Source organism: Notolepis coatsorum (genome assembly GCF_963971535.1).
Source record: "Notolepis coatsorum genome assembly, chromosome: 18".
NCBI classification, from domain to species: Eukaryota; Metazoa; Chordata; class Actinopteri; order Aulopiformes; family Paralepididae; genus Notolepis; species Notolepis coatsorum.
In genome coordinates this window covers 76,143,795-76,166,651 of record NC_140182.1, presented here as the reverse complement: position 1 = coordinate 76,166,651, position 22,857 = coordinate 76,143,795, and the positions used below count along the sequence as shown (strand labels likewise).

The window sequence follows — 22,857 nt, the reverse complement described above, 5'->3', positions numbered from 1 at the left end:
ACATTAGGGGTGGGTGGGAGAGAAATATACATACGGCGGGGAGGGTGTGAGTGTTGAGTGCATAGTAGTATACATATGAGTATATTAGGAAGAGTGCATGTCATGATAGAAGACTGTAAGGTTTTTTTTTCATTTCACACATTTTTCATACATTACCTTGCACCGTTTCAATATAGCCACAAGAGGGCGATCTGCCGACTACTTCCGCATGCCAGGAAAGAAAAGTGAAATGATTAGAATCTTCTTCCGTGTGAGAGGTTATGGCATGATAGTACTTAGTGTGAGCCTTTAGGCATGTTTTTGCACCTCATTTGTCCTGCAGTATCATGGACACGAAAGAAAAGACTATTGCTGCTTTGAAACGGTACGAAATCGGGAGCAAATTCTCCTATTTACCTGTCCTGCCTAAAGCGTCAGTCCTGGTCCCGCTGTTGGTGAGAGAAGGAGAGCTGCACGTGCTGATGACGCTACGCTCCAAAGAGGTCAGAGTGAACGTCCTGAAGGTTGTAGACCACCGCAACACTTCCGGGGGGGGGGGGGGGGGGGGGGGGGGGAATGAATGAATGTTGATTAGAGCCTTAACGTATGAATGAAAACTTTATTTAACAGATTGCAGAATGGGTACAATACAGTACGGCTCAATACATACAATTGTTAAGGGGATGCAGACCTGAGAAAGACGTTTGTCTTGTTTCCATCAGGGTCCCCCATTTTCGTAAGTGGTTGTATCTACGGCTAACCAACAAGTTCACCAAGTTAGCGACAACCGCACTTACGCCAAGGCTGAAGGCTCTAATCAACATTCATTAATTTTACCCCCTCACGAGCTCCATGTAACGCGGGAGTGCAGTAGCAGTAGACGCGTGATTTTTTTCCCATAGCCTATGTGTGCGAAGACAGTTTCTGATTGGCTAGCCGCATACAGCGAATACCCTCTCTGATTGGTTTAGCGCCGAAGGGTCTCTTCCGCCTAACGCTAACTCTAAGCATAACCACTTTGAAGCAGAGAATAATATGTACAAGGCGGAAGAGACCCTTCGGCGCTAAACCAATCAGAGGGTCTTTGCTGTACGCGGCTAGCCAATCAGAGAGCGTATTCGCACACACAGGCTACGGAAAAAAATTACGCAGGTGGAGACACCCCAGGTGAATAGGCAAAAATAATATTTGAATAGATATCAATACATAACAACTTAGAAAAAAATTATTGCAAGTTTTCTGAGATCTATATATGCAAAATATGCATTACCTCATTAAATATGCACTCATTTGCATATGACGTTTCATTAATTAATTGTTTCATTATGTTGACACAACACAGTGAACTTTGTACAAGGGGGATTGTGGATGTCTTTTTATCATCCCATAAATCAGGAAATGCTGTCTACTCTACAGTCATAAAAAAAAATCAATTTTCGCCATGTTTCTTGGTCTAAATGTACTATAAATCAGGCTATGAATGATATATCAACAAAACCCTCTAGAAAGATGCAGGGTATATATAGCAAGAAATGTGGAAAGTATGGTGTGTGTAGGTTTGATTGATTGATTGAAAACTTTATTAACAGATTGCAGAATGGGTACAATACAGTACAGCTCAATACACACAATTGTTAAGGGGATGCAGACCAGAGAAAGACTTTTGTCTTGTTTACATCAGGGTCCCCCATTTTCAATTCATCAGGACATATATGACATACAGATAGACAGTACTGCTACATCTATACATTTATGACATACCAGATTTGCAAATACAGTAGGCCTACTGTTTGTGATACAAAAAGAGTCCAGAAAAGAGAGTATATACATTTGACGTAAAAACTGTACATTGGAGGGGGTTGGGTTAGGACATTTACAGGGGCCAGTTTCGGTGCTATGGAATAGTAGTTATATATCGTATTTGCTTATCGCGTCCCGCTCTGAGCCTTATGAGATACCCCTTATCTCCTATGATACCTACTGTATCCCAACGAACAACTACATGCACCCACACCTGAATGGGGCCCCACCCCTATGGAGGCGTAGCCTATATAACCATGACTCTGGTCACCAAACACTCTTCCTCTATTTTCGTTCCAGCGTATCGGCTGTGTGCACCGTACGTAAACTAGCAGGATGAAAAGATTAAGAAAGATTCGTAATGTTGAAGGCTTACTGGAGGATTGTTTTTCCCTGGATTCTCCGGAGCTTGTTTCGGCGACACATGAGACCTGTGCTGATGTTTCCTCGGCTCGGCTTGTACAAAGGTGAGGTCTGTGTCAGTAGGCATCAATGTCGGTGTTGGTCGTGCTGTGGAGTATGTTTCGGCACCAGGGCCGGGGCGGCTTGGCGATCGTTCCACTGCAGTGGACGATGTCCTGGCGATCCTGGAACATGCTGTTAACGCTAATGCTGCTACTGCTACTTCTGCTAACGCTGATGTTGACGCTGGAATGTCTAATAATCCCCGCCGCGGGATACCGCTTTTCCCTCCTCTTACCAGCTTCATTGATGAAGGTCAGTCGGTGGTGGATGTGGGGGGGTTCGCTGAGCTCTATTTACCTTTTTTACGGGTGGAGGGGCTAACAACGGGGTGCAGGCCGGGGGTACCTTGGCTAAGCAGCCAGGTAGCTTCTTTTCTGTGCCCAGGCGGGGATGAACGACGTTCCGCTCGGCCGATGCTTGATAGCATATCGGCTCGGAGGGTGGCAGTATGGACGGATGAGTGGTATACTGCTGCAGGATGGCATTTAGCGGCGGCCAGTGTTATGGCTCAGCTGGCTACTTTCCTATCCACAATGGCGTCGGGTAGTAGGACTTTGGGTCCAACCGGCATTGTAAACATGATTCATGTTTGTGGTGTTATGGAGATCTTGACTCAGTCGCAAGCTATAACTGCGGGGAGGATTAGGATGCTATCGACTTTGGTTGTTAGGCATGTTTGGTTGGAGCAGTCTCCTCTTGGGGAAGAGGATAGGTTTTCTCTCCTCACGACTCCTTTTTCCACAGATAGTCTTTTTGGGCGTTCTGTGGAGGCGCAGGCGGTTGTTGATCTGGGTCCTACACCGCCTCACGCTGTGCAGCCAGAGGTGGGAGCACGGTCTCGTCAACGACTGTGGCGAGATCCTCGACAGGCGGCCATGTTTCCCCCGCCAGTTGTGCCCTGGTTGGAGAGTCAACAGGGTATCGCGAGGCCGCCAGCCTTGGCGGCCGAGGGATCGGCCATTTTGGGTGAATTCGAGTTTGGTAAAACAAGCAGTCGTCATTTTGCCGCGAGCAGCCCGCTCCCCGTTCAATCCTCTCTCTGTTACCCACAGAAGCGGGGCTCTGATCGTTCTCCTTTGGCTGCGGGCCGCGAACCTTCATTGAAGCGTATGCGGCCTCATTCTTCACTTCTCATGGGGGCAGGGGCTGACACCCAGTTGATGGCTGAGCCTGGGTCTGTCCGTGAGAATGTTCCATCGCGTGGTTCCTACACCACAGGTTGTGGGAGGGAGGAACCTGGTGTTACAGCTGCCACTAGCTCCAGTGGTCAGCAGGGGGACTCGTTGCCTCTTCTGTTGAATGCTCAGCAGGGGTTGCCCCGGCTTCGCCTTCGCCAGGCGGGGTATCGCGCTGTTGCCTCCCACTCCCGTCAAACCGGCAGTGGTCTGCAAAGGAGAGGCGAGCGTGATTTGAGTGGTAGCAATATCACTGCAGGGCTTCGGTGTGTAGGAGCCCATGGGGTCCTCATGCCTTGCGTGTCTAGCTGCGGAACAACTCCTCAGCATGCGCTGGAGGGGTGTTCAGGGGGGGAGTGTGTGTCCACAAGTTTGATGACAGCTCCTCCCGTATCAAACCGGCCCTTTCTGTCGGGGTCCCCCCTTGGGTGCTTTGCACAACGGGGGGGACCGGGCCAACTATCTACTGTTCCTTGCGGCCCAGCGTCAGTTGACGGCGGGGGCGCTGTGGGATTATATTCACATATGGCGACGGGAATGCCCTCTGAATCAGTGGATGGGGAGAACGTTAGAGGCGGGGTTGGTTTTGCAGTTCGCCCAGTCCCATCCTCCGTTCTCGGGTTTGGTGCCGACCCTATTGTTAGGGTCAGACGCAGTGACAGCCCTGGCCGACGAGATCCAATCTCTGTTGGCGAAGCAGGCCGTCGTTGTGGTCCCGAGAGAGGACGCAATGTCAGGCGTCTACTCCCGTTATTTTCTGGTACCCAAGAAAACAGGGGGGGGTCAGACCTATACTGGATCTGTCCGCGTTCAATCGGTTGATTGTAGCGAGACCATTCAGGATGTTGACCGTCCAACGCCTTCTGCTTGCTGTCAGGAGGGGGGACTGGTTCACCTCCATAGACCTGAAGGATGCGTATTTTCACATCCCCATTTTCCCTCCTCACAGGAAGTTCCTACGGTTCTTGTTTCAGGGCGTAGTGTACGAGTACCACAGGATGCCGTTCGGTTATTCTCTGGCTCCCCGCACATTCACCAAGTGCGTGGCGGCTGCTCTGGGGCCCTTACGTCGTCGGGGGATACGAGTCCTATTCTATCTCGACGACATTCTACTCCTCAGCCGTTCAGAGGAGGTTGCCAGGTCTCATACTCGGCTGGTGGTGGAATTCCTCACCAGCCTGGGTTTTGCTGTGAATTGGAAGAAGAGTACCCCTCTTCCCAGTCAACAGGTGGAGTACTTGGGCTTGACATTGAGGTCGAGGCCCATGATTGCAACCCTCTCGGAGCAGCGTCGGGGGGTTCTCCGTCACGCGCTCGGGGGTTTCCGTCTGGGAGGGACGGTTACGGCGTTGCAGGTGATGCGTCTGCTGGGCATTATGTCGGCTGCTCACACGGTGGTTCCTCTTGGCCTCCTCTTTATGAGGAGGATACAGAGGTGGTTTCTCTCTTTGAGAATAGATCCGGTGAGGGACAAAGGGAAACGGTTGACGGTTCCTTTGTCGATATGGGGAGATCTCGCCCACTGGAGGAGGCTGGGTATCCTCACCATTGGGGTCCCCATAGGCAGCAGGGGCTCACACGTCACGGTCTTCACCGACGCCTCTCTCACGGGTTGTGGAGGGACGTGTCGGACCCATGCAGTGGGGGGCAGCTGGACAGGTCATGCTGGCCCGGCTACCCTGCATATCAATGTGTTGGAGTTGAAGGCGGTCCTCCTGGTCCTCAAACGGTTCGACCACCTGGTGGTAGGCGAACACGTTTTGGTCAGGACGGACAGTAATACGGCGGCGGCGTATATCAACAGGCAGGGTGGGACTCGTTCCGCCCACCTGCTCCGGGCGGCACGCGATCTGTGGCTATGGGCATCCCGCAGGCTGCGTGGTCTGAGGGCGCTCCACGTTCCTGGTACGGAGAATGTGGGGGCGGATATAATGTCTCGGGGCGGTCTTCGTCACGACGAGTGGGAACTCCACCCCGACATAGTGGGATCGGTTCGGGGAGGCCTCGTGGATCTGTTTGCGTGCCGACGCTCTCACAAGTGCCCCTTGTGGTTCTCGCTCAGTCGAGCGGATCATCCCCCCTTGGGGGTGGATGCCTTCTCGACCTTTCCATGGCCGCCCGGTCTTCTGTACGCCTTCCCTCCTGTACAGCTGTTGAGTCAGCTGTTGGAGCGGATACGGAGGGAGCGCAGGACGGTGATCCTGGTCGCACCGGACCGGGGCACGTCAGTGTGGTTCCCGGTCTTAATCCAGCTTCTGGTCGCTCCTTTTTGGGTCATTCCGTGGTCAGCGACGGCCCTCTCACAGCGCAACGGATTGTTTTTCCAGCCTCCGGTGTTGGGTCAACGCCTGGTGGTGTGGCTGGTGGGAGGGTGAGTCTGGAGGGGATGGATCCCTCGGTGGTTGATACCATCCGGTGTGCGCATGCTGTCGCGGTTTACGCGGGCAGATGGCGTGCGTTCCAAGAGTGGTGTAAGGGGGGGGGGGCTGGGACCCAGTCTCCTGTCCCCTGGATGCTGTTCTGAGTTATCTCCAGTCTCTTCTTGGTAGACTGTCGGCTTCGACGGTGAGGGTATATGCGGCAGCTATATCCTCCTATCATGAGGGTTTTGAGGGGACTGTTTTGTTCAGCCACCCTCTTGTGAAGCGTTTCCTGCTTGGCGGTCGGTTGTCCTTGGCCCCGTTTGAGCCGCTCGAGCAGGCGCCGTTGGGACAGCTGTCCTTCAAGACCGCGTTCCTACTGGCTGTCACTTCCGCTAAACGCGTAGGTGAGCTCTGTGCTCTCTCGGTACGTCCAGAGTGCCTGTCTTTTCGGACCGATTGCGGTGCCACTCTGCGACCTAATCCTGCTTTCGTGCCTAAGAATATCCGGAGTTCCTTCCGCTCCCGGGATATTGTGGTTCAGGCGTTTCGTCCTCCTCCTCACACTAGTGAGTTAGATGCGGGCCTTCACCTGTCATGTCCAGTCCGTGCTTTGGGGATTTACCTCAGCCGTACTCAGGACTTCAGGGTTACCGACCAGCTTTTTGTCTGTTACGGTGGGGCTCGTGCTGGTAAGGCACTGTCGAAGCAGCGCCTGTCCCATTGGTTGTGCGAGGGCATTACCCTCTGCTACACGTTGGCTGGGCAGGATCCCCCTGGGGGCATCAGGGCGCACTCCACTCGTGGGGTGGCTGCTTCTGCCGCTCTCCTGGGTGGGGCCTCGGTGGAGGACATCTGTGCTGCAGCTTCGTGATCCTCCCCGGGCCCCTTTGTAAGGTTTTACCTCATGGACATGACCGGGGGTTCTGTCTCCCAGGCGGTTCTGGGGTCTGTGGCCTTTTCTGCTTCCCGTCCTTTGGTAGGGTAGCAGGAGTGTATGGGTATGGGCCACAGTGTGTTGAGTCACACGTGGTTCCGCCTGTACGGTGTGTTCAAGGGGTTCTGGTTCCCTCTTGTTCGCATTCAGGTGGAGTTGACTGCGCCCCCCCTTCATTAGGGAGGATGGGGTGACAGGGCTCCCCGCACCCCTTGATGTGGGCTTACGGGTCCTCAGGGGGTACATCTGTCGGGTCTCGCGTCCGCTCTAACCCATATCTCATAAGGCTCAGAGCGGGACACGATAAGCAAATACGATATATAACGATAGGTTATGTATATAACCTAGTTATATTAGTATTGGCTGAGCGTCCCGCTCTGCGCGGCCCTGAGTTCCCTCTTGAGGGATCTTTTCCTGGAACGAGATTTGGCGAGGAAGAGTGTTTGGTGACCAGAGTCATGGTTATATAGGCTACGCCTCCATAGGGGCGGGGCCCCATTCAGGTGTGGGTGCATGTAGTTGTTCGTTGGGATACAGTAGGTATCATAGGAGATAAGGGGTATCTCATAAGGCTCAGAGCGGGACGCTCAGCCAATACTAATATAACTAGGTTATATACATAACCTATCGATTTATACCCAAGTGTGTAAGAAAAACGCATAAAAACTCATTTTTGGGAAAACGCCTTCAAAGTTCTGTATTGTAAAATGCCATATTTCTTTTTTAAACAGCTATGTACAAACACAATACCTAATCAAACCATTAGTAATAGACAACCTAAACACATGCCTGATAACTGAATAATAATAATAATAATGTTATTGAACTGAACAGAACAAACAGTGTAGTACAGTGTAGTACCCCCTAATAGGCAAACAAATATTTGAATAGATATCACTATGAAACTTTCCCAGTTTGTTATGTACATATAAACTAAGAAAAAATATATTGCAAGTTTTCTGAATTTTATGTTTATATATGCAAATTAGGCACGTCCCCATTAAATATGTGCACATTTATGGATGCAATAAGGCTAAATGAAGTAAAATAAACAACTAAATGTGTGTTATTGACGTTTTTATTGTCACTAGTTTCATAGAAGACATGTTTAGGAAGCAAAATATAACAATCTCAAAATAAACCAAAAAAAGTACATTTGCCTATTCACCTGGGGTGTCTCGCCTTAAGGAACATGTATAGCAAGAGAGAAGCTAACTGTTGTGGCGTCATTTGCCTGCTTTACATGTACCCACCCCACCCACCCAACCACCTCCAATGTACAGTATCACAAACAGTACTGTATTTGTAGATCTGGTATGTCATAAATGTATAGATGTAGCAGTACTGTCTATCTGTATCACATGTTTTCGACTCATTCTCCTGTCTCGGTGCAGCTGAGGACCAATGCTGGTGAAGTGTGTTTCCCAGGTGGGAAGTGGGACCCCAAGGATAGAAATGATGTACACACAGCCTTGAGGGAGGCAGAGGAGGAGATCGGTCTACCTGCAGACCAGGTAGAGGTGGTCTGCAGACTGTGCCCTGTCATGAATAAGGTGGGTATTCCGCAAATGAAATCTGCTTACAATGAAGGCAAGTGAATGGTTTATAACTGTGTACCGGCTACTGTTTCAACATTAAATGATGGGTTCACTTTTTAAAATGTTTAATAATGAAACTAAGGCCTATTTAAACGGTGTCTGCCTGCTGTTGACAAGTACACGCCATAATTCCAATGAACCTATACATTTATATTCCTAAAAGAACACCAGTGACAGAGTTGTGTGGCAGCGCTATAGGCTAAGTAACGGTTGTGACATCGTCACCTTAAACTTCGATGCCCCGAGGGAGTTTCGAACCCGTGGTCTGCCGCACCGCGGGATACAGCACAGACCTCTATACCAAGAAGTGAACTCACTGCTTTGTAACATGTCTATGTGTCTTTTGAGGATGAGAGTGAGTTTAACCCATAGCACCGCTACTCGCCAGTCACTTCACAACATCGGAAGTCCATCGTGACTGCGCTTCGCGGTACCATCCCTCCTTAACTCACCCTCCTTAACTCATCCTGCTCCAACCACGTATTATTACATGTTTGCTAGACAACCGTTGGGCACCAAACACATAATACGTTTTTTGATCGTTTTTCCTTTTTTCCGATTTTAATATCAATATTACACTCACAGACCTATATGTTACCGCTGAAAGCCATACTGAGACGCCAACAGTGCAGTACCGGCCAGATCCTGCTAGGTGGCAGTATCGTCCACCCTTCGAAACCCTGTTCCAGACCCTGTGTTACATTTAAACCCCTCCGGGCACAGAATTTAGATGGAGCCAAGTAAATAGCTTCATCCGACCACTTCGAAATGCATCTAGCACACTCGATCCATAAGTTGTGCCAAATTATGTCCGGGACCAGATGGACATCAATATTGGAAATCGTGATCAGACAATTGGAATATTCTTTTTGGAATAACCCCGATCAAAGGTAAGGACTATCTGACGTCAATTCCATCTTGATCCTACAATGTTTTCATATCGATCCAGCTGATCAGCGTGTGTGGTGTTCAAAACGAATGTCGTTACTTGGCGATCAAAGCATAAAAAAACGACCCCCCCCTTTCATGCATTCATGATGAAACATAATACCTATTATATACATTTGATTTGGAAATAGTAGCATGTCCAGGCAAGAAACGCCAACGCTTATAGCAGAATTCACGTAGCGCCCTATAACTCAGTTTTTCAGGAATTAGCCCGGATCACTCCTAAACTATACAATATTCACCACGGGATAATGTGCAAACATATACATGAAAATTATCTCTTTTTTGCATGTTCGATGGAAGAAAGTCACTGTCAAATGACCATAGTATTGTCTCCATAGCTATAATATAGAATATAGATATAGCTCTCCAAACATAGTGACGCACAGTGAAAGTAGGCTATGGAAACCTGGCGCATTAGCTATAAGGATAAGGCTAATGGCTGGCGCCCAATGAGTTAAACCATGGGTCTCAAACTCAATTTACCTGGGGGCCGCTGAAGGTAGAGTCTGGGTGAGGCTGGGCCGCATCAAATATTATACATATATATATGATTTTTCTTTTAAAAAATGTTTGCTAAATCAACTCTGCCTCTCTTTGTTAACACATTCGGGGCCATTGGGCTGAGTCTAATTAACACTTTGCCGCCCAAGCAAGAGTTAACTCGTGTTTCGATTCCACCCGTTGAGGACCAGAGCCACGAGTTAACTCGTGGCAAGTTGTTATTGTTTTATTCCATATTAATAAACGGATCAAGGTCCCCGATCGGCTCTGCAGATTTACCCGCCAGATTTAAATCGGCGACATGCAATACCGGCCAGATCCTCTTAGGGGCACCATCGCTCCACTGCAGTATCATTGAGGCCGAATGGGAAATTTTTTTTTTACTGTCTGGGGCGTTTCATATGAGCCTCGATCCCAGCCGAACATACTCCATCTTTGATCACGTTACCGATCGCATATTTCAGCCTGGAATAATGGGATTTATGATTAGCCAATGGACATATCGATCTACCAGATTCCGATGACTAATGACGAAATGCTGCCGGCGATCACATGGGCTGACGGTAGGATACTATTCCCCCAAATTACAGCTGGATTGGACATTGTTGTAACACGCAAGTGATCGATCAGTGAAAATGGCTACTTGAACGCACACTGTATTGCTAATCAATAATACTGATCGCGTCCCCCGCCGCCCCCATTTCATCCATAGATGCTCTGTAATAGTCCGGATGCTACGCAGTTTGTTTTATTTCGTTCGTATATATACAACAGAAATGGCGTTTGATATAACGTGACTAGCCTTTAGCCTCATATCTAGCTCCCCAGAAAAAAGACGAGGCGAAAACTGCGATAAACCTTATATTCACAGCGCTATAAAATGACAACCAACCGATGGATTTTTATTTTCTTTAAGCCACTATGAAGGCACGGTTTATGCACTCAAGTGACAATGAGAATGGACAGATAGCAATACTATAAAGTATATATATAGCTGTTAGAAAGTACATCGGTTTGTTGACAAAGCTCAGTCCTCTGGACTATAAATCGCCGCGGGACTCTGGTCGCCAAAGTGTTAATGTCAAGAGGACCGTGGAATGTAAACAAACGTGGGGCTGTTTGTACAGCTAAATCTATACTTTATAGTATTGCTATCTGTCCATTCTTATTGTCAATTGAGTCCATAAACCGTCCCTTCAAAAAAATGTATCAATAGGTTCTAGGGATGGGAATTGATAGGATTTTATCGATACGATTCCATTATCGATTCTGCTTATCGATTCGATTCTTTATCGATTCCCTTATCGATACCTGATCAATTTATAATTTAAATAAATAAATTGGAAATGCAACAGAACTACATTTAGTCATTTAGCTGACGCTTTTATCCAAAGCGACTTACAAGTTCTGTACGACAAGCCATCAGGAAGGGCACAACTCTATCAGCTGAGCAACAATGTTCATCAAAGTGTTGAGTGCTACAGTGTAGGTTAGTTTATTAGGACAAGTGCATGACAGTACGGTTAGTTAGGGTTAGATATATTTTTTTTTTATTCAGATAATGGTTGAAGAAGTGCGTCTTTAGTCGACGGCGAAAGATTGGACGTGATTCGGCTGTCCTAACTGGGGTGGGTAGTTCATTCCACCATTGTGGGGCAAGGACTGAGAATAGGCGACTTCTCTTTGATGACCCTCCCGGAGCTCGGATAGGAGTAGGTCTGAGGCGGCCAGAAGATGCAGAGCGTCGGGGTCTAAGCTGGTTAGAATAACAACATGCAACTTGACATTTCTGATTGTCATTTATTGTTGAGCCCCCATGTCAGAAAAATACAAACACTGTAAAAAATAAAACATTAACTATAGCCTACACTTAAATAAAATAATGTATTTGAGATTCTCTTAAAATGTATTTATTTTTTTATTCTTAAACGAATTTAATCTATTGAATAACAGGTTGTTATTCCTCTGACTTCTGTCTCTCACTCACACACTCTCTCTCACACACACACACACACACACACACACACACACACACACACACACACACACACACACACACACACACACACAGAGAGAGAGAGCTCCCTCCCCGGGCCCCTGTCCTTTAAAGTATTGGCTTGTGTTGCTACACGGACACATTTGTATGTTGCACCATGGTACTTCCTGTCTGACGGACTCAGAGTAGACTAGTAGAGACTTAGTAAACAAACAATCCGGCTCTTATTATATGTGAACTAAAGAGTACAAGGTTTACACAACAGTCCCCACCCGCTGTTTTATTGTATTTGTACCTGTACTATCCGCTGTCAGCTGTTTATCTCTCTTTGTGAGCTTGATTAAATAGCGTTAGCTCACGTTAGCTAGCGATAGCTCCGCGGCTAATTTTAGCTCACCCTAAACTAAATCAATGACTGTTCTAAAGCATTCAAGTAGTTTTCACTGCACATAGAAGTAGCCAAACAGCGGGAGCATTTCGGGAGCATAATACCAAAACCCAGGCAATTTCGAGCCCTTAAGGAATCAAATGGAGTCTGCCATGGCTACATGCTAACGTAACGTAACTGTAGGCAGCGATAAGGGAATCGAAAGTCACAGGAGCCACACGGTTCCAGGCATCGGCCAATTAGGAACCGGTTCCCAACGGGAACCGGTTTTCGATTCCCATCCCTAATAGGTTCTCATTTTATAGCGCCGTGAATATAAGCGTTATACGGGATTTGGGACTAGTATATTTTCTGGAAGGCTAGTTATAGGGGCTAATAGCTGCTAACGTTATATCCAATGGCATTTCCGTTTTACAGATGCTACAGAAATAACTCAAACTGCATATGATCGACACGATCCCAAAGCATGTATGCATGAAAGGGGGGGGGGGGGGGGCGGCGGACGTCGTTTATTATTATTGATTACCAATAACTAGCCACATAGGCCGAAAGCCTGGATGGCTATCAAAACAATGCCCGATCGGGCTGTAATTTACGTGAAAAAGATCTTACCGTGGTCCGGGCTGATCCCCCCCAAGCATTTCCCCGTTATCGATCGCCATCTGGTAGATCGATATGTCCATTGGCTGATGATAAATCCCCTTATTGCATGGTGAAATCTGCGATCTGAAACGTAATCTAAGCTACATGCTGCACATCCAGAATCCTGCTACTGAAATCTCCATTGAAAGAAAAAAAAATACTGATCCGTTCAGCCACAGGGCACACTGCATTATCGCGATAGCGCCCCTAAGAGGATCTGGCCGGTATTGCACCTTGTCGAATTCATAGAGTAGGGTAAATCTGCAGTGCCGCTCTGCGACCTTGAATAGGTTATTAAAATGGAATAAAAGCAATAACAACTTCCCACGGATATATCCGTGCCTCTGTCCACAACGGGTGGAATCGAAACACGGAGATCTCCGTGCTCGGGCGGGAATGTGTTAACTACAACAAGCAATGCTGTTTGTTATTTAAGATGAGGTCGGACTCTGCACTGACAGATTTGTGTTCATTGTTCTGCTTTTATAAAGCCTCAAATGACTGCTTACAATATTTCATGAAAGCAAAGTGTTTTGTTTGTCTAAGATTTAAAAAGGTTTAAACTTTACAGCACTGACAAAGTTGAACAAAGTGCTGTTCAAGTCCCACAACATAAAAAGAAAAAAATATATATATATATATATTTTTTTATATATTTTTTTAAAATATATAGGGGCCGCAAAATATCATCCAGCGGGCCGCAATTGGCCCGCGAGTTTGAGACCCCTGAGTTAAACTCACTCCACTCCACCCAAGGCATCCGGGTCGCGTAAAGATTTTGCCCAACCCCACTTTCAGTTCCGTGTTCGGGATCCTCGATCTGATTGGCCACTGACGTTTCTCTCAGCGCCAATCGCGTTACGCCTAGTTCTGCCTCTAACAGCTAACGTTAGCTAGCATTATCCAAGTCCGACATCACATCAATATACTGGTTGGTTAAGGTTAGAGTTTGGAATCAGGGCTGGTGGTCTATCGCCCTGCTCTAAAGACAAACTCTAACCTTAACCAACTTCGAAAGAGAGCGACTTCGAAAGAGTCGCCAAGCTTAACCAGTGATCTAGGCGTAACGCGATTGGCGCTGAGAGAAACGTCAGTGGCCAATCAGATCGCGGATCCCGAACGCGGAACTGAAAGTGGGTTGGGCAAAATCTTTATGCATCCGGGTCACGGCACCAATGTAACGGTTGTGACATCGTCACCTTAAACTTCAATGCCCGAGGGAGTTTCGAACCAGTGGTCTGCCGCACCGCGGGCTACAGCACAGACCTCTATACCAAGAAGTGAACTCACTGCTTTGTAAAGTGTCTATGTGTCTTTTGAGGATGAGAGTGAGTTTAACCCATAGCACCGCTACTCGCCCCAGTCACTTCACAACATCGGAAGTCCATCGTGACTGCGCTTCGCAGTACCACCCGCGTTACATATATATATATATATATAAATAATAGGGCTGTCAAAGTTAATGCTTTAACTTTGGAGATTAATTTAAATGATTTAAAGCATTAAAATAAATTAATCTAGATTAATCTCTATGGAGTGAAAAATCTTCAACGTTCTGAACTTTCAGCAGTATATTTGCTTGTTCTTTTTTTGCATCGACTCATGCACCTTTTTGAAAATCATTGGACATGAAGATGGAACACATTTTTGTTAATATGATTTATATTACTGGTAGTTCATACAAGACATTATCGTCCTCTAAGCCAATCTGCACTTTAACACGAAACTGTATTCAAATAAAGCAATTAAAATAGTCTTTGAATCTAAATATACTTTCTTTGTGTTGATTTTACATTAATTCCATGAATTTACTAAAGTAAATATCTGTTACAAGCTTCGGTCTTAAGTAGAAAAATGCTATTTTGAATCTAGATTAATTACAGAAAATTGTGAGAGTAATTAGTCAAAAAAAATGTAATCTATTGACAGCACTAATATATATAATATAGTAAATCTATCATATACACACACACATTATCCTGTATTTTTCAAATTTTTTGATTTAACGAAATAAAAAATACAGTAGAGATCTGTCAATAATCGATTGCAACCAACTCATCTGTAATTAAACAGTAGGGGCAACGAGGAACATAGGACCTACCTTTTTTCGGGAGGGGGAACAAAGGGAACATGCAACCTTTTTTCGGAAGGGGGAACATAGGACCTTTTTTTCCGGGAGGGGATTAACCACAGGGCGGTAATTTGATAAAACATGGAAGACGTCCCAGGCTATTATCTGACGCCAGGTGTACAATAGAAGTATTCCAGTACAGCAGCAGTGCTTCAGTTCATGTTGGCCTGTCTGCTCCTCTCACCACGTCTCTCCTCTACCCTCCCCATAAACAGACCGGTCTGCTGGTGACCCCCGTGGTGGGCTTCATCCCGGAGGCTTTCAGCCCGTGTCCAAACCCGGAGGAGGTCAGCGCCGTGTTCACCGTGCCGCTGGACTTCTTCACGCGGGGGGAGGATCATGCGGCCTACACCCCCCTCGGAATGGCGGGTCAGCTCCACTCTTTCCACTTCTTGGACCCCGGTTCGGGAAGCCGCTATCACATATGGGGTTTGACCGCCGTCCTGGCCATACTGGTGTCTGTCCTCGCTCTCGGGAAAAAGCCAGAGTTCAGCGTCGCTTTCGATTCCGACGATCCGATGTCCTTCTTCCAGCACAGTCTCGATAGGAGGATTAGTAAACTATGACTGATGGAGAGAGTTGTCCTGCAGTCTGTGCGCTTGCAGCGATACTTAATTATACAAGTGTTGATTAACTGTTAACTGTGAAGATCCTTGAAAACCACTGTACAATACTCAAAGAAGAATGTACGTTTGTTTGTGTGCATATGGAAATTATGTATTTAATAATAATAATTCATTACATTTATATAACGCTTTTCTAGACACTCAAAGCGCTCCCTACAATGTAGGGTGGAAATTGCCTCCTTCACCACCACTGGTAGCATCCAACCTTGGGCTACGCAGTCTCAATGGCTGCCATATACTGGCACCCGGCGCACATCACACTACACAATAGCTGTACGGCTCAGGAGACAGGGGTTGATACCAGCCAATTAAGGGGAAGGGATGATTAGGTGGCCTTAATGTCAGAGACCTGATTGGGAGGAACGTCAGGGAACCCCCTACTCTTTGCGATAGGCGTCGTGGGTAGTGATGTGTCATTTGAAGCGAGGCATCGATGCTTGTCGAGTAATCCAGGCATATTTAAGTGGAGCGTGTATCGAGGCGTGTATCGGTGACGTATGTGATGGCGCATTGGCGTCCGAAGCCTCGCTCCGCGGCCACTGATTCAGGAAATGGCTTCGGGGTTGGTGCGCAATTTGAAGTATAAGAGGCAACGAAACGCAATGGACATTTCCTATCCCTTCACATTGTGTCGACATAGGAATTCATTACGTGTTTCTTTGCGTTGGAGAACCCCCTGGAGTACTGGGAAAGACAAATAAATGTGTATCCTAACGTATATATGTAACAGATGGTACCGCGAGGCAGTCACAATGGACTTCAAGTGTTGTGAAGTGACTGTGGCGAGTAGCAGTACTGCAAGTTAAACTCACTCCCATTAAAAAGACACAGACACGTTACCAAGTGTGAATTCACCTCTTGGTACAGCGGTCTGTGCTGTCGCCCGTGTTGTGCCAGACCCGGGTTCGAAACTCCCTCGGGGCATCGAAGTTAAACACAACGCAGAAAGATGACGATATCAGCTCCGTTACATATAAACTTGCTGTAATGTTTTTGTGTATCCCAGCGGCATCTGTGCCTAGGGTGACCAAATCCGTATGATCCAAATGCAGGACGGCATGTCGATTTTGAGTTGCTTTTTCTGAATAAAAATGTAATGTTCTGTCCCGGCTATCATTCTGTCAGAAAAACAGACACAATATTATTAGTTTATAATTGGCATCATCATTCAACACAATTCAAAGCTTCACAAACCAAAGCCATGGTATCATTATAATCACTCTGCCTGTTGTACATTTATTGTCCACTTGATGGCACAGTGGAGCAAATGAACCACCATGAAGCTTCGGCACATGAGTGACACTATTGGGTGGAAAGCTTCAATGCTTCATGAAGCTTCATCTCGCCATCACTAGTCCTGGGTTCTTTAACGACTGGGTCAGGACCTCGGTTTAGCGTCTAATCCAAAGGACGGCACTCGCAGCTATACGTAACAGGGGCATTGTTACGGACTCATGTAGCCATGCTTTGAGTAGATATTTTATACTCAATAATACCAGGGATTGAAGGGAATACATTATAAAATCATGCAAGTTTCCATCTCATTCCAAGCTACACATTATAATTTTGGCTCTGTACACCACCACAATGGACAAGATGTGTTTCAAGTGCAGACTTCCAGCTTTAATTTGAGGGTATTTACATCCAAATCAGGTGAACGGTGTAGGGATTACAACAGTTTCTACATGTGCTGCCCCCCCCCCCCCCCCTTTTTTAAAGGGACCAAAAGTAATTGGACAATTGGCTGCTCAGCTGTTCCATGGCCAGGTGTTATTCTCTCATTCATTTCAAGTGTGTGGTATTTGCATTTGGAATCTGTTGCCGTTAACTCTCAATGAGGTACAAAGAGCTTTCATGTCAAATCCATTGTAGTGTACAGAGCCAAAATGATGAAGATTGTGTTGATCATATAAGATATTTATGGACTGACTGTATTAGTACAAAACTGAACCAAGAAAGGAGTGTCAACACCATTTAAATCTTTATTAATTTATTTAATGTAGCAGCAGGATTACAGATATAAAGAAGAGTATACAAACGTCCAGACAAAAAGTACATGTTAATTGTTCAGATGTATGGTAACACACTGGAGTTGACCTCGATCCCTGCTGCAGGGTCTTAAGGCTATAGACCCTAAAGCTACACGGAGAACAGATACGGAACGGAAACCGATGGGAAGAACTTCAAATAGAGAAAAGATATCTAGGAAAAGTGAGCAAACTGATTACACACAAAGATACAGCTCACACTTATTGGCAACAACCAGTATTAAAATCGTATCGTCATGGCTGCTCCTTTTTGACCTCGAGTCGAGCGTTTTTCACAGCAACAACAGTAATGTTGACAAGCACATCAACGTGGGAGACCCTCTTGCGGGGGAAAAACGTCGCCTTGTCCCTTCTTTACCCTCCTCACCTTTTACCAATCTCAAGAGGCGTGAAAAACGTGGGCAAAGAAACCCCAGAAAAAACACAACAAACAAGTCGATGCTCGGTTGGTTAAAGCTGCATAGCAGTTTGTCTACGTTGAAACGTAATCACACTGATATCTTTTCAATGGGATTTCCAAGGAGAGAGAATGTTAAAAACAACATTAAAATGACACAGCGTTGGCGTAGGCGAGGCAGAAGATTCGCTTTTTGTTTATAGAATGAAATGTATCTCGGTAGCCGGTATCTCAAAAGCGGCTGAAAGAGTTCCTTTGAGAATCGGATAATAATGACAACACAAAGGGGACACCGGGTAAAACATGGCAGAGCAATGTTATCAAGGCACACAAAGTTCTGTTGAGAGCATCACAACTTAGATCCAATATACCCCTGCGGTATATTTCACATTTAAATATACATGGATTTTCTTTTACATGACTGATCTTGTGTGAAGATTATTTGTGTGCTATTGTCACAATCATTAAACATTTCAGGTGGCGATTTCAGATTGTGTCTATTTACTGAGCGATGCGTTGGATCAAAACAAAAGCACTGGATGTTGAAACATGAAATCACACTTTTTCTTTTTACGCAAGACAAAACAATCTCACAAATGTACAAATGCCAATAGGTTGCCCAAAGAAATTCTCTCCAAAAAAACTGCAATTGGTCCGATGTTAAGATGCAGAGCAAGCTCTCGTCCTCACACCATGAGGTAACATTTACATTCATGAAAGTGAACCACCTTTCTGTGTTGGTATGGCTTAACCCTTTCACTACCACACTAAAAAAGGGTTAACCCTTTCACTGCGACATGACATACAGGTTAACCCTTTCACTACCACACTACAGACTTAACCGCCTGTAGTGTGGTAGTGAAAGGTTAACCTTTGGTAGTGTGGTAGTGAAAGGGTTAAGAGGGCACCGCCGTTATGTGCCGTTACATAATGTGCTCTTAAACCTCCCAGAGGAATGGAATGCTAGGAAACATCATTATTAAGCTCCGTGACCTGATCTACAGTTTTACAGGTGAGCCAAAGTGCCATTTTGAGATGCATTTACACAGGTCAGTAAAAAATTTGAAATGTGCCCACTTAATAGATTGGCCCATATAGTGTCTTGTTTATACAAGACGTGATAACGGTACGGTATGATGTGAATCAATTTAATTTTTTTAACGGCAGTGGAACTATTATTCTAACACGCTTGCGTTATGTCCATTTCATTACTCATCCGGTTTTAGCTACACACACACCTGACAAGAGAACCTACAGTTGATTTCAGTCAAATCTTATCAACAATGATATTCTGTGCTATGTGTAAAAAAAACAAAAAAAACATTTCAGTCTTATAAAAATACTCTACGATTTGATTAATGGGTACGAAATTCTAAAAAAGATAAATTACTTCAAAATGGATCGCTGACATTTGCAGGACAAAATAGTTAATATATGAAAATGTAAACAAACGCATGTGAACAATTATGACATTTGACTATTTCTCACAAAAGTGGCTTGTGTGATAACGTCAAACCAGCTGCTGTTTCAGATATGGAAAGTACAGTATTTACTTTGCATCAAAAAACAGAGTAGGTCAACTTTGAATTTTTTTAAACGAGTATCAATTTCATGGAGTTTAATTAATCTATGAAGGAACGTACCTTAACGCAACCTTTTCTAATTCAAATAAAAAAAATTCTATTCATATAACAGCTGCATAATTTAAAATGAGTAAATAACTATGAGTGAGTAAACATTACGATGATATTCGAAAAGGGACGAAGCGAGACGATAACGCTTCGAAGCGGGAGCTTTGGTATGCCTGGGTACGCCCCCCATCCGTGGAGATGAGGAGTCTTAACCTAAACTGATTATTGTCAGTACTGTACTTGATATCAGTGTACACTGTTTAGTATCCATACCACTTCAGAAGTGCCCCATCGCCTCTTTACGTAGCACCACAGCCAGGATCAAAATGGCGACCTCTATGTAACAGAGATTTCATTAAGCCAGTGAGTCCCTGCATAACGACACAAGGGACGGGTACTGAGTTATTCCAACCGCACACTCTATCAACACTGAGACGAATAAAACTTAAATACCTAAACGCAATACAAGTTAAAACACGGGTCTCTCAAGTGACACAGGTTGCACAGTAAATAGTACAAATAGCAAATATAATGCAAATCCTTCGTTCGAACAAACCACCTAGAAATTGCCGTTTTTAGATGTTGTCGTCAGTGCGCGTTAACACAAAGGCAAGCATATGAACTACATATACCCAAAGACACGCTGAACGATGACAATCTATGCTTTTTTATGGGAATGGTTGTTTTCTGGTTGTTTTTCTTTCTTTGACTGGACCCACTGAGATTGAATACGCTTCCCCCGAAAGGGAATTCAACAGTGAGCAGACGATCTATACAAAGTGATTCTGAAATGTTTCTAAAAATATAATGACATGAAAAATGTAAAAATGCATGGTAAAGATGTTCAAAATATATACCTTTACAATGACAAACGCTTTAGATTTCTCTCTCCTTTTTCTTTTCTTTTTTTAAACAGATCTTTCCACAGTACAAATCAGCCAGGTCGCCGGAGAGCTGAGGATGGATATAAGGATTAGCTGGTTACACAAAAAGACTTTTATAAAGTGCTTAAGATAAAATGTTTATAAAAAACCACACACAACGCTTCATATTCACTAGTGGGAAGTATCCTTCCAACCACTACGAAACGGGAAAAAGTTATTAACCCCTTTTGAGGAAAATAAAACAAACCTAAAAAAAAAAAAAAGATTCACACCACATACCAAAATGCTTCTTAAAAAGTCACTGAGGAAAGCCTCCATGAACCCAGTGGATCTAAATCACAATACTGGGAGGTGCTAAGAGACGAGGTTCAGACCAAACACACGACCGCATCGGATGCAACTTTCCAACCACATGATCTCTCTGTGCACCAGATGTTACATCCTTAAGGTGCTGTATTTCTTTTCTTAAAATAAGTGCTCTACATTCCGACAGCAGTCACTTATATAGAGTGTTTTGGTCAGTAACATGGGGGTCTCTGTCTCAGTCCCTCCGCTCTGCAGTAAACAGAAACATTTATTGTCTGGTATCCCTTCCCACTTTATCCAACCAGACAGAACCCTAGATATTTCTTTTTACTTATTTCAAGAAATCTTGCCAAGCCACATTTTCTGGCAGATTATGTTTCATATTTGTTTTTATTTCTTATTCTTGTCAGACCATTTTTGCAGTGTGGAGCTCTCTCTCCTGATTGGATAAAGTGAGAACGGGATACAAGAAAATTTATTTTCTGTTTACTGCAGAGCGGAGGGACTGGGAGATCCATGTTACTGACCAAACACATATCAGTGATGGCTGTCAGAATATAGAGCTATTATTCCAACATGTAGACCACACAAAGGAAATATCACTTACAGCACCTTTAGCTGGCTATTCTATTTAATTTGTTTTGGACAATCCTCAGTCTTTCTTTCTCATGACCACATCTCTCCATTCCTCTCTCCAGCTATAACATTCTTTTTCCCTTTCCTCCTCCTCTCCCCAGCCGCTCCACCTCTCACCTCCTAGGTTCACATTATAAAAACACTCTGAAAACAAAAAGGAAACACTGCATATGGGAGACTGATGGAGCTGTTATTACAGGCCTCTCTGATCCTGCGAGAGGGGTGATGATAACTCGACAAAAGGATGATTCATCAATTCAGCAAAATACGGTTGTATTGTCGGCTATAGTCAACTACAAATATCCATCAAAACACAAGCTCGGGCGAGCTCTCGGCTCGTACGAGTTCCGGGTACGAGGGGACTTTGATTCTTCAGACGTTTCAGGACTGTGGTATTGGCAGATAAAAACACTCATCCCCTCCTGTGTCACATACCACTCACTCTCCTCAGTGTCTATATGTCCCACAGCTAGCATCACTGCTTCTGTAGGCTTTCCAGTAGGTCCTCAATTTTCTCCATGTTGGGGGAGGCGGTCTGTAAGCTGCTCTGCATCTGTGTCTGTAGGTTGGTCTGCATCGGGCTCGTTTCTATGGCCGCCTGCAAGCTGGACTGCAGGGCGGCCTGCGAGTTCGTCTGCATGGCGCTCTGCATGGCGCTCTCTAAGCTGGACTGCATTTGTGTCTGAAGGTTCGTCTGCAAGACGCCCTGTAAGCTGTTGTGCATGGGGGCCTGCATGGGGTTGCCGGGCTGGGCCATGGACTGGTCCAGCATGGGCTGCATGCGGCCGGGGTTCTGGGGCTGACTCTGGGCAGAGCGTGTGGCTCCGGACGAGGATAGCAGCTGGGAGGAGTCTGAGAGGAGGAGGGTGTTGGTTAGTGGCAGTGCAGGGGAAAGAAACAGCACAGGCTGAACCCATAGTACCTGACTTTCCAATAGAAAAGCAGAAAAGTCAGACTTTCTTCCATTGTGGTTCTCGAACATACAAGACGGGCAAGAAACGGAAGAAAGCAACATTGAAAACAAATTTGGGTAGGCATGAGTCTATAGCAGTGGTTCTCAAACTACGGGTCGCGACCCAAATTGGGGTTGCGGGTAGGTGACGGTGCATTGTCAAGTACATTTTTTTTTTTTTCTTTTTTTTAATGTTCTGGCAACATATTCTGGCTAAATATGCCTTGTTTTATAAATGTGTATTGATAACATAGTGCTGTAATAACATTTTCTAATAAATATGCATGATCAAGTTCAACAACGTGTGCTTTTATTTCGATATTCCTTAATTCCATGTTGAAATTACACTATACATTAAGTGTGGGGTCCCCCAAAAAAATCCTAAATAAAATGGGATCGCGGTATAAAAAAGTTTGAGAACCCCTGGTCTATAGAGTTACATCTTCCAGAGACC

At 45.4% G+C, this 22,857-nt stretch overlaps 2 protein-coding genes across 3 annotated transcripts in view; one reads left to right on the top strand and one right to left on the bottom strand.

The window, feature by feature from the left end:
* Positions 1-270: 270 nt before the first annotated feature.
* nudt7 (nudix (nucleoside diphosphate linked moiety X)-type motif 7) lies at positions 271-16,751 on the top strand. Its single transcript, XM_084334790.1, has 3 exons — positions 271-482; positions 8,111-8,269; positions 15,139-16,751. Exons 1-3 carry the CDS (start codon positions 327-329, stop codon positions 15,487-15,489), a joined length of 666 nt encoding a protein of 221 aa, XP_084190916.1. The 5' UTR covers positions 271-326; the 3' UTR covers positions 15,490-16,751.
* Positions 16,752-17,451: 700 nt separating this feature from the next.
* LOC311245085 (nuclear factor of activated T-cells 5-like) overlaps positions 17,452-22,857 on the bottom strand; it is a 72,605-nt gene continuing 67,199 nt past the window's right edge. For both annotated transcript variants that reach the window (XM_084334858.1, XM_084334859.1), the window contains exon 12: positions 17,452-22,303. In XM_084334858.1, the coding sequence (XP_084190984.1) occupies positions 21,927-22,303 (377 nt within the window). In that variant the 3' untranslated portion in view covers positions 17,452-21,926. The remainder of the gene's footprint in view (positions 22,304-22,857) is intronic.

What these genes read in the sequence shown, in the direction of transcription:
- nudt7 (XM_084334790.1), top strand. Translation starts at nt 327, where the DNA reads ATGGACACGAAAGAAAAGACTATTGCTGCTTTGAAACGGTACGAAATC. An exon ending in TGACGCTACGCTCCAAAGAG is followed by an intron (nt 483 to 8,110) that starts GTCAGAGTGAAC and finishes GTCTCGGTGCAG; the next exon opens with CTGAGGACCAATGCTGGTGA. An exon ending in TGTGCCCTGTCATGAATAAG is followed by an intron (nt 8,270 to 15,138) that starts GTGGGTATTCCG and finishes CCCCATAAACAG; the next exon opens with ACCGGTCTGCTGGTGACCCC.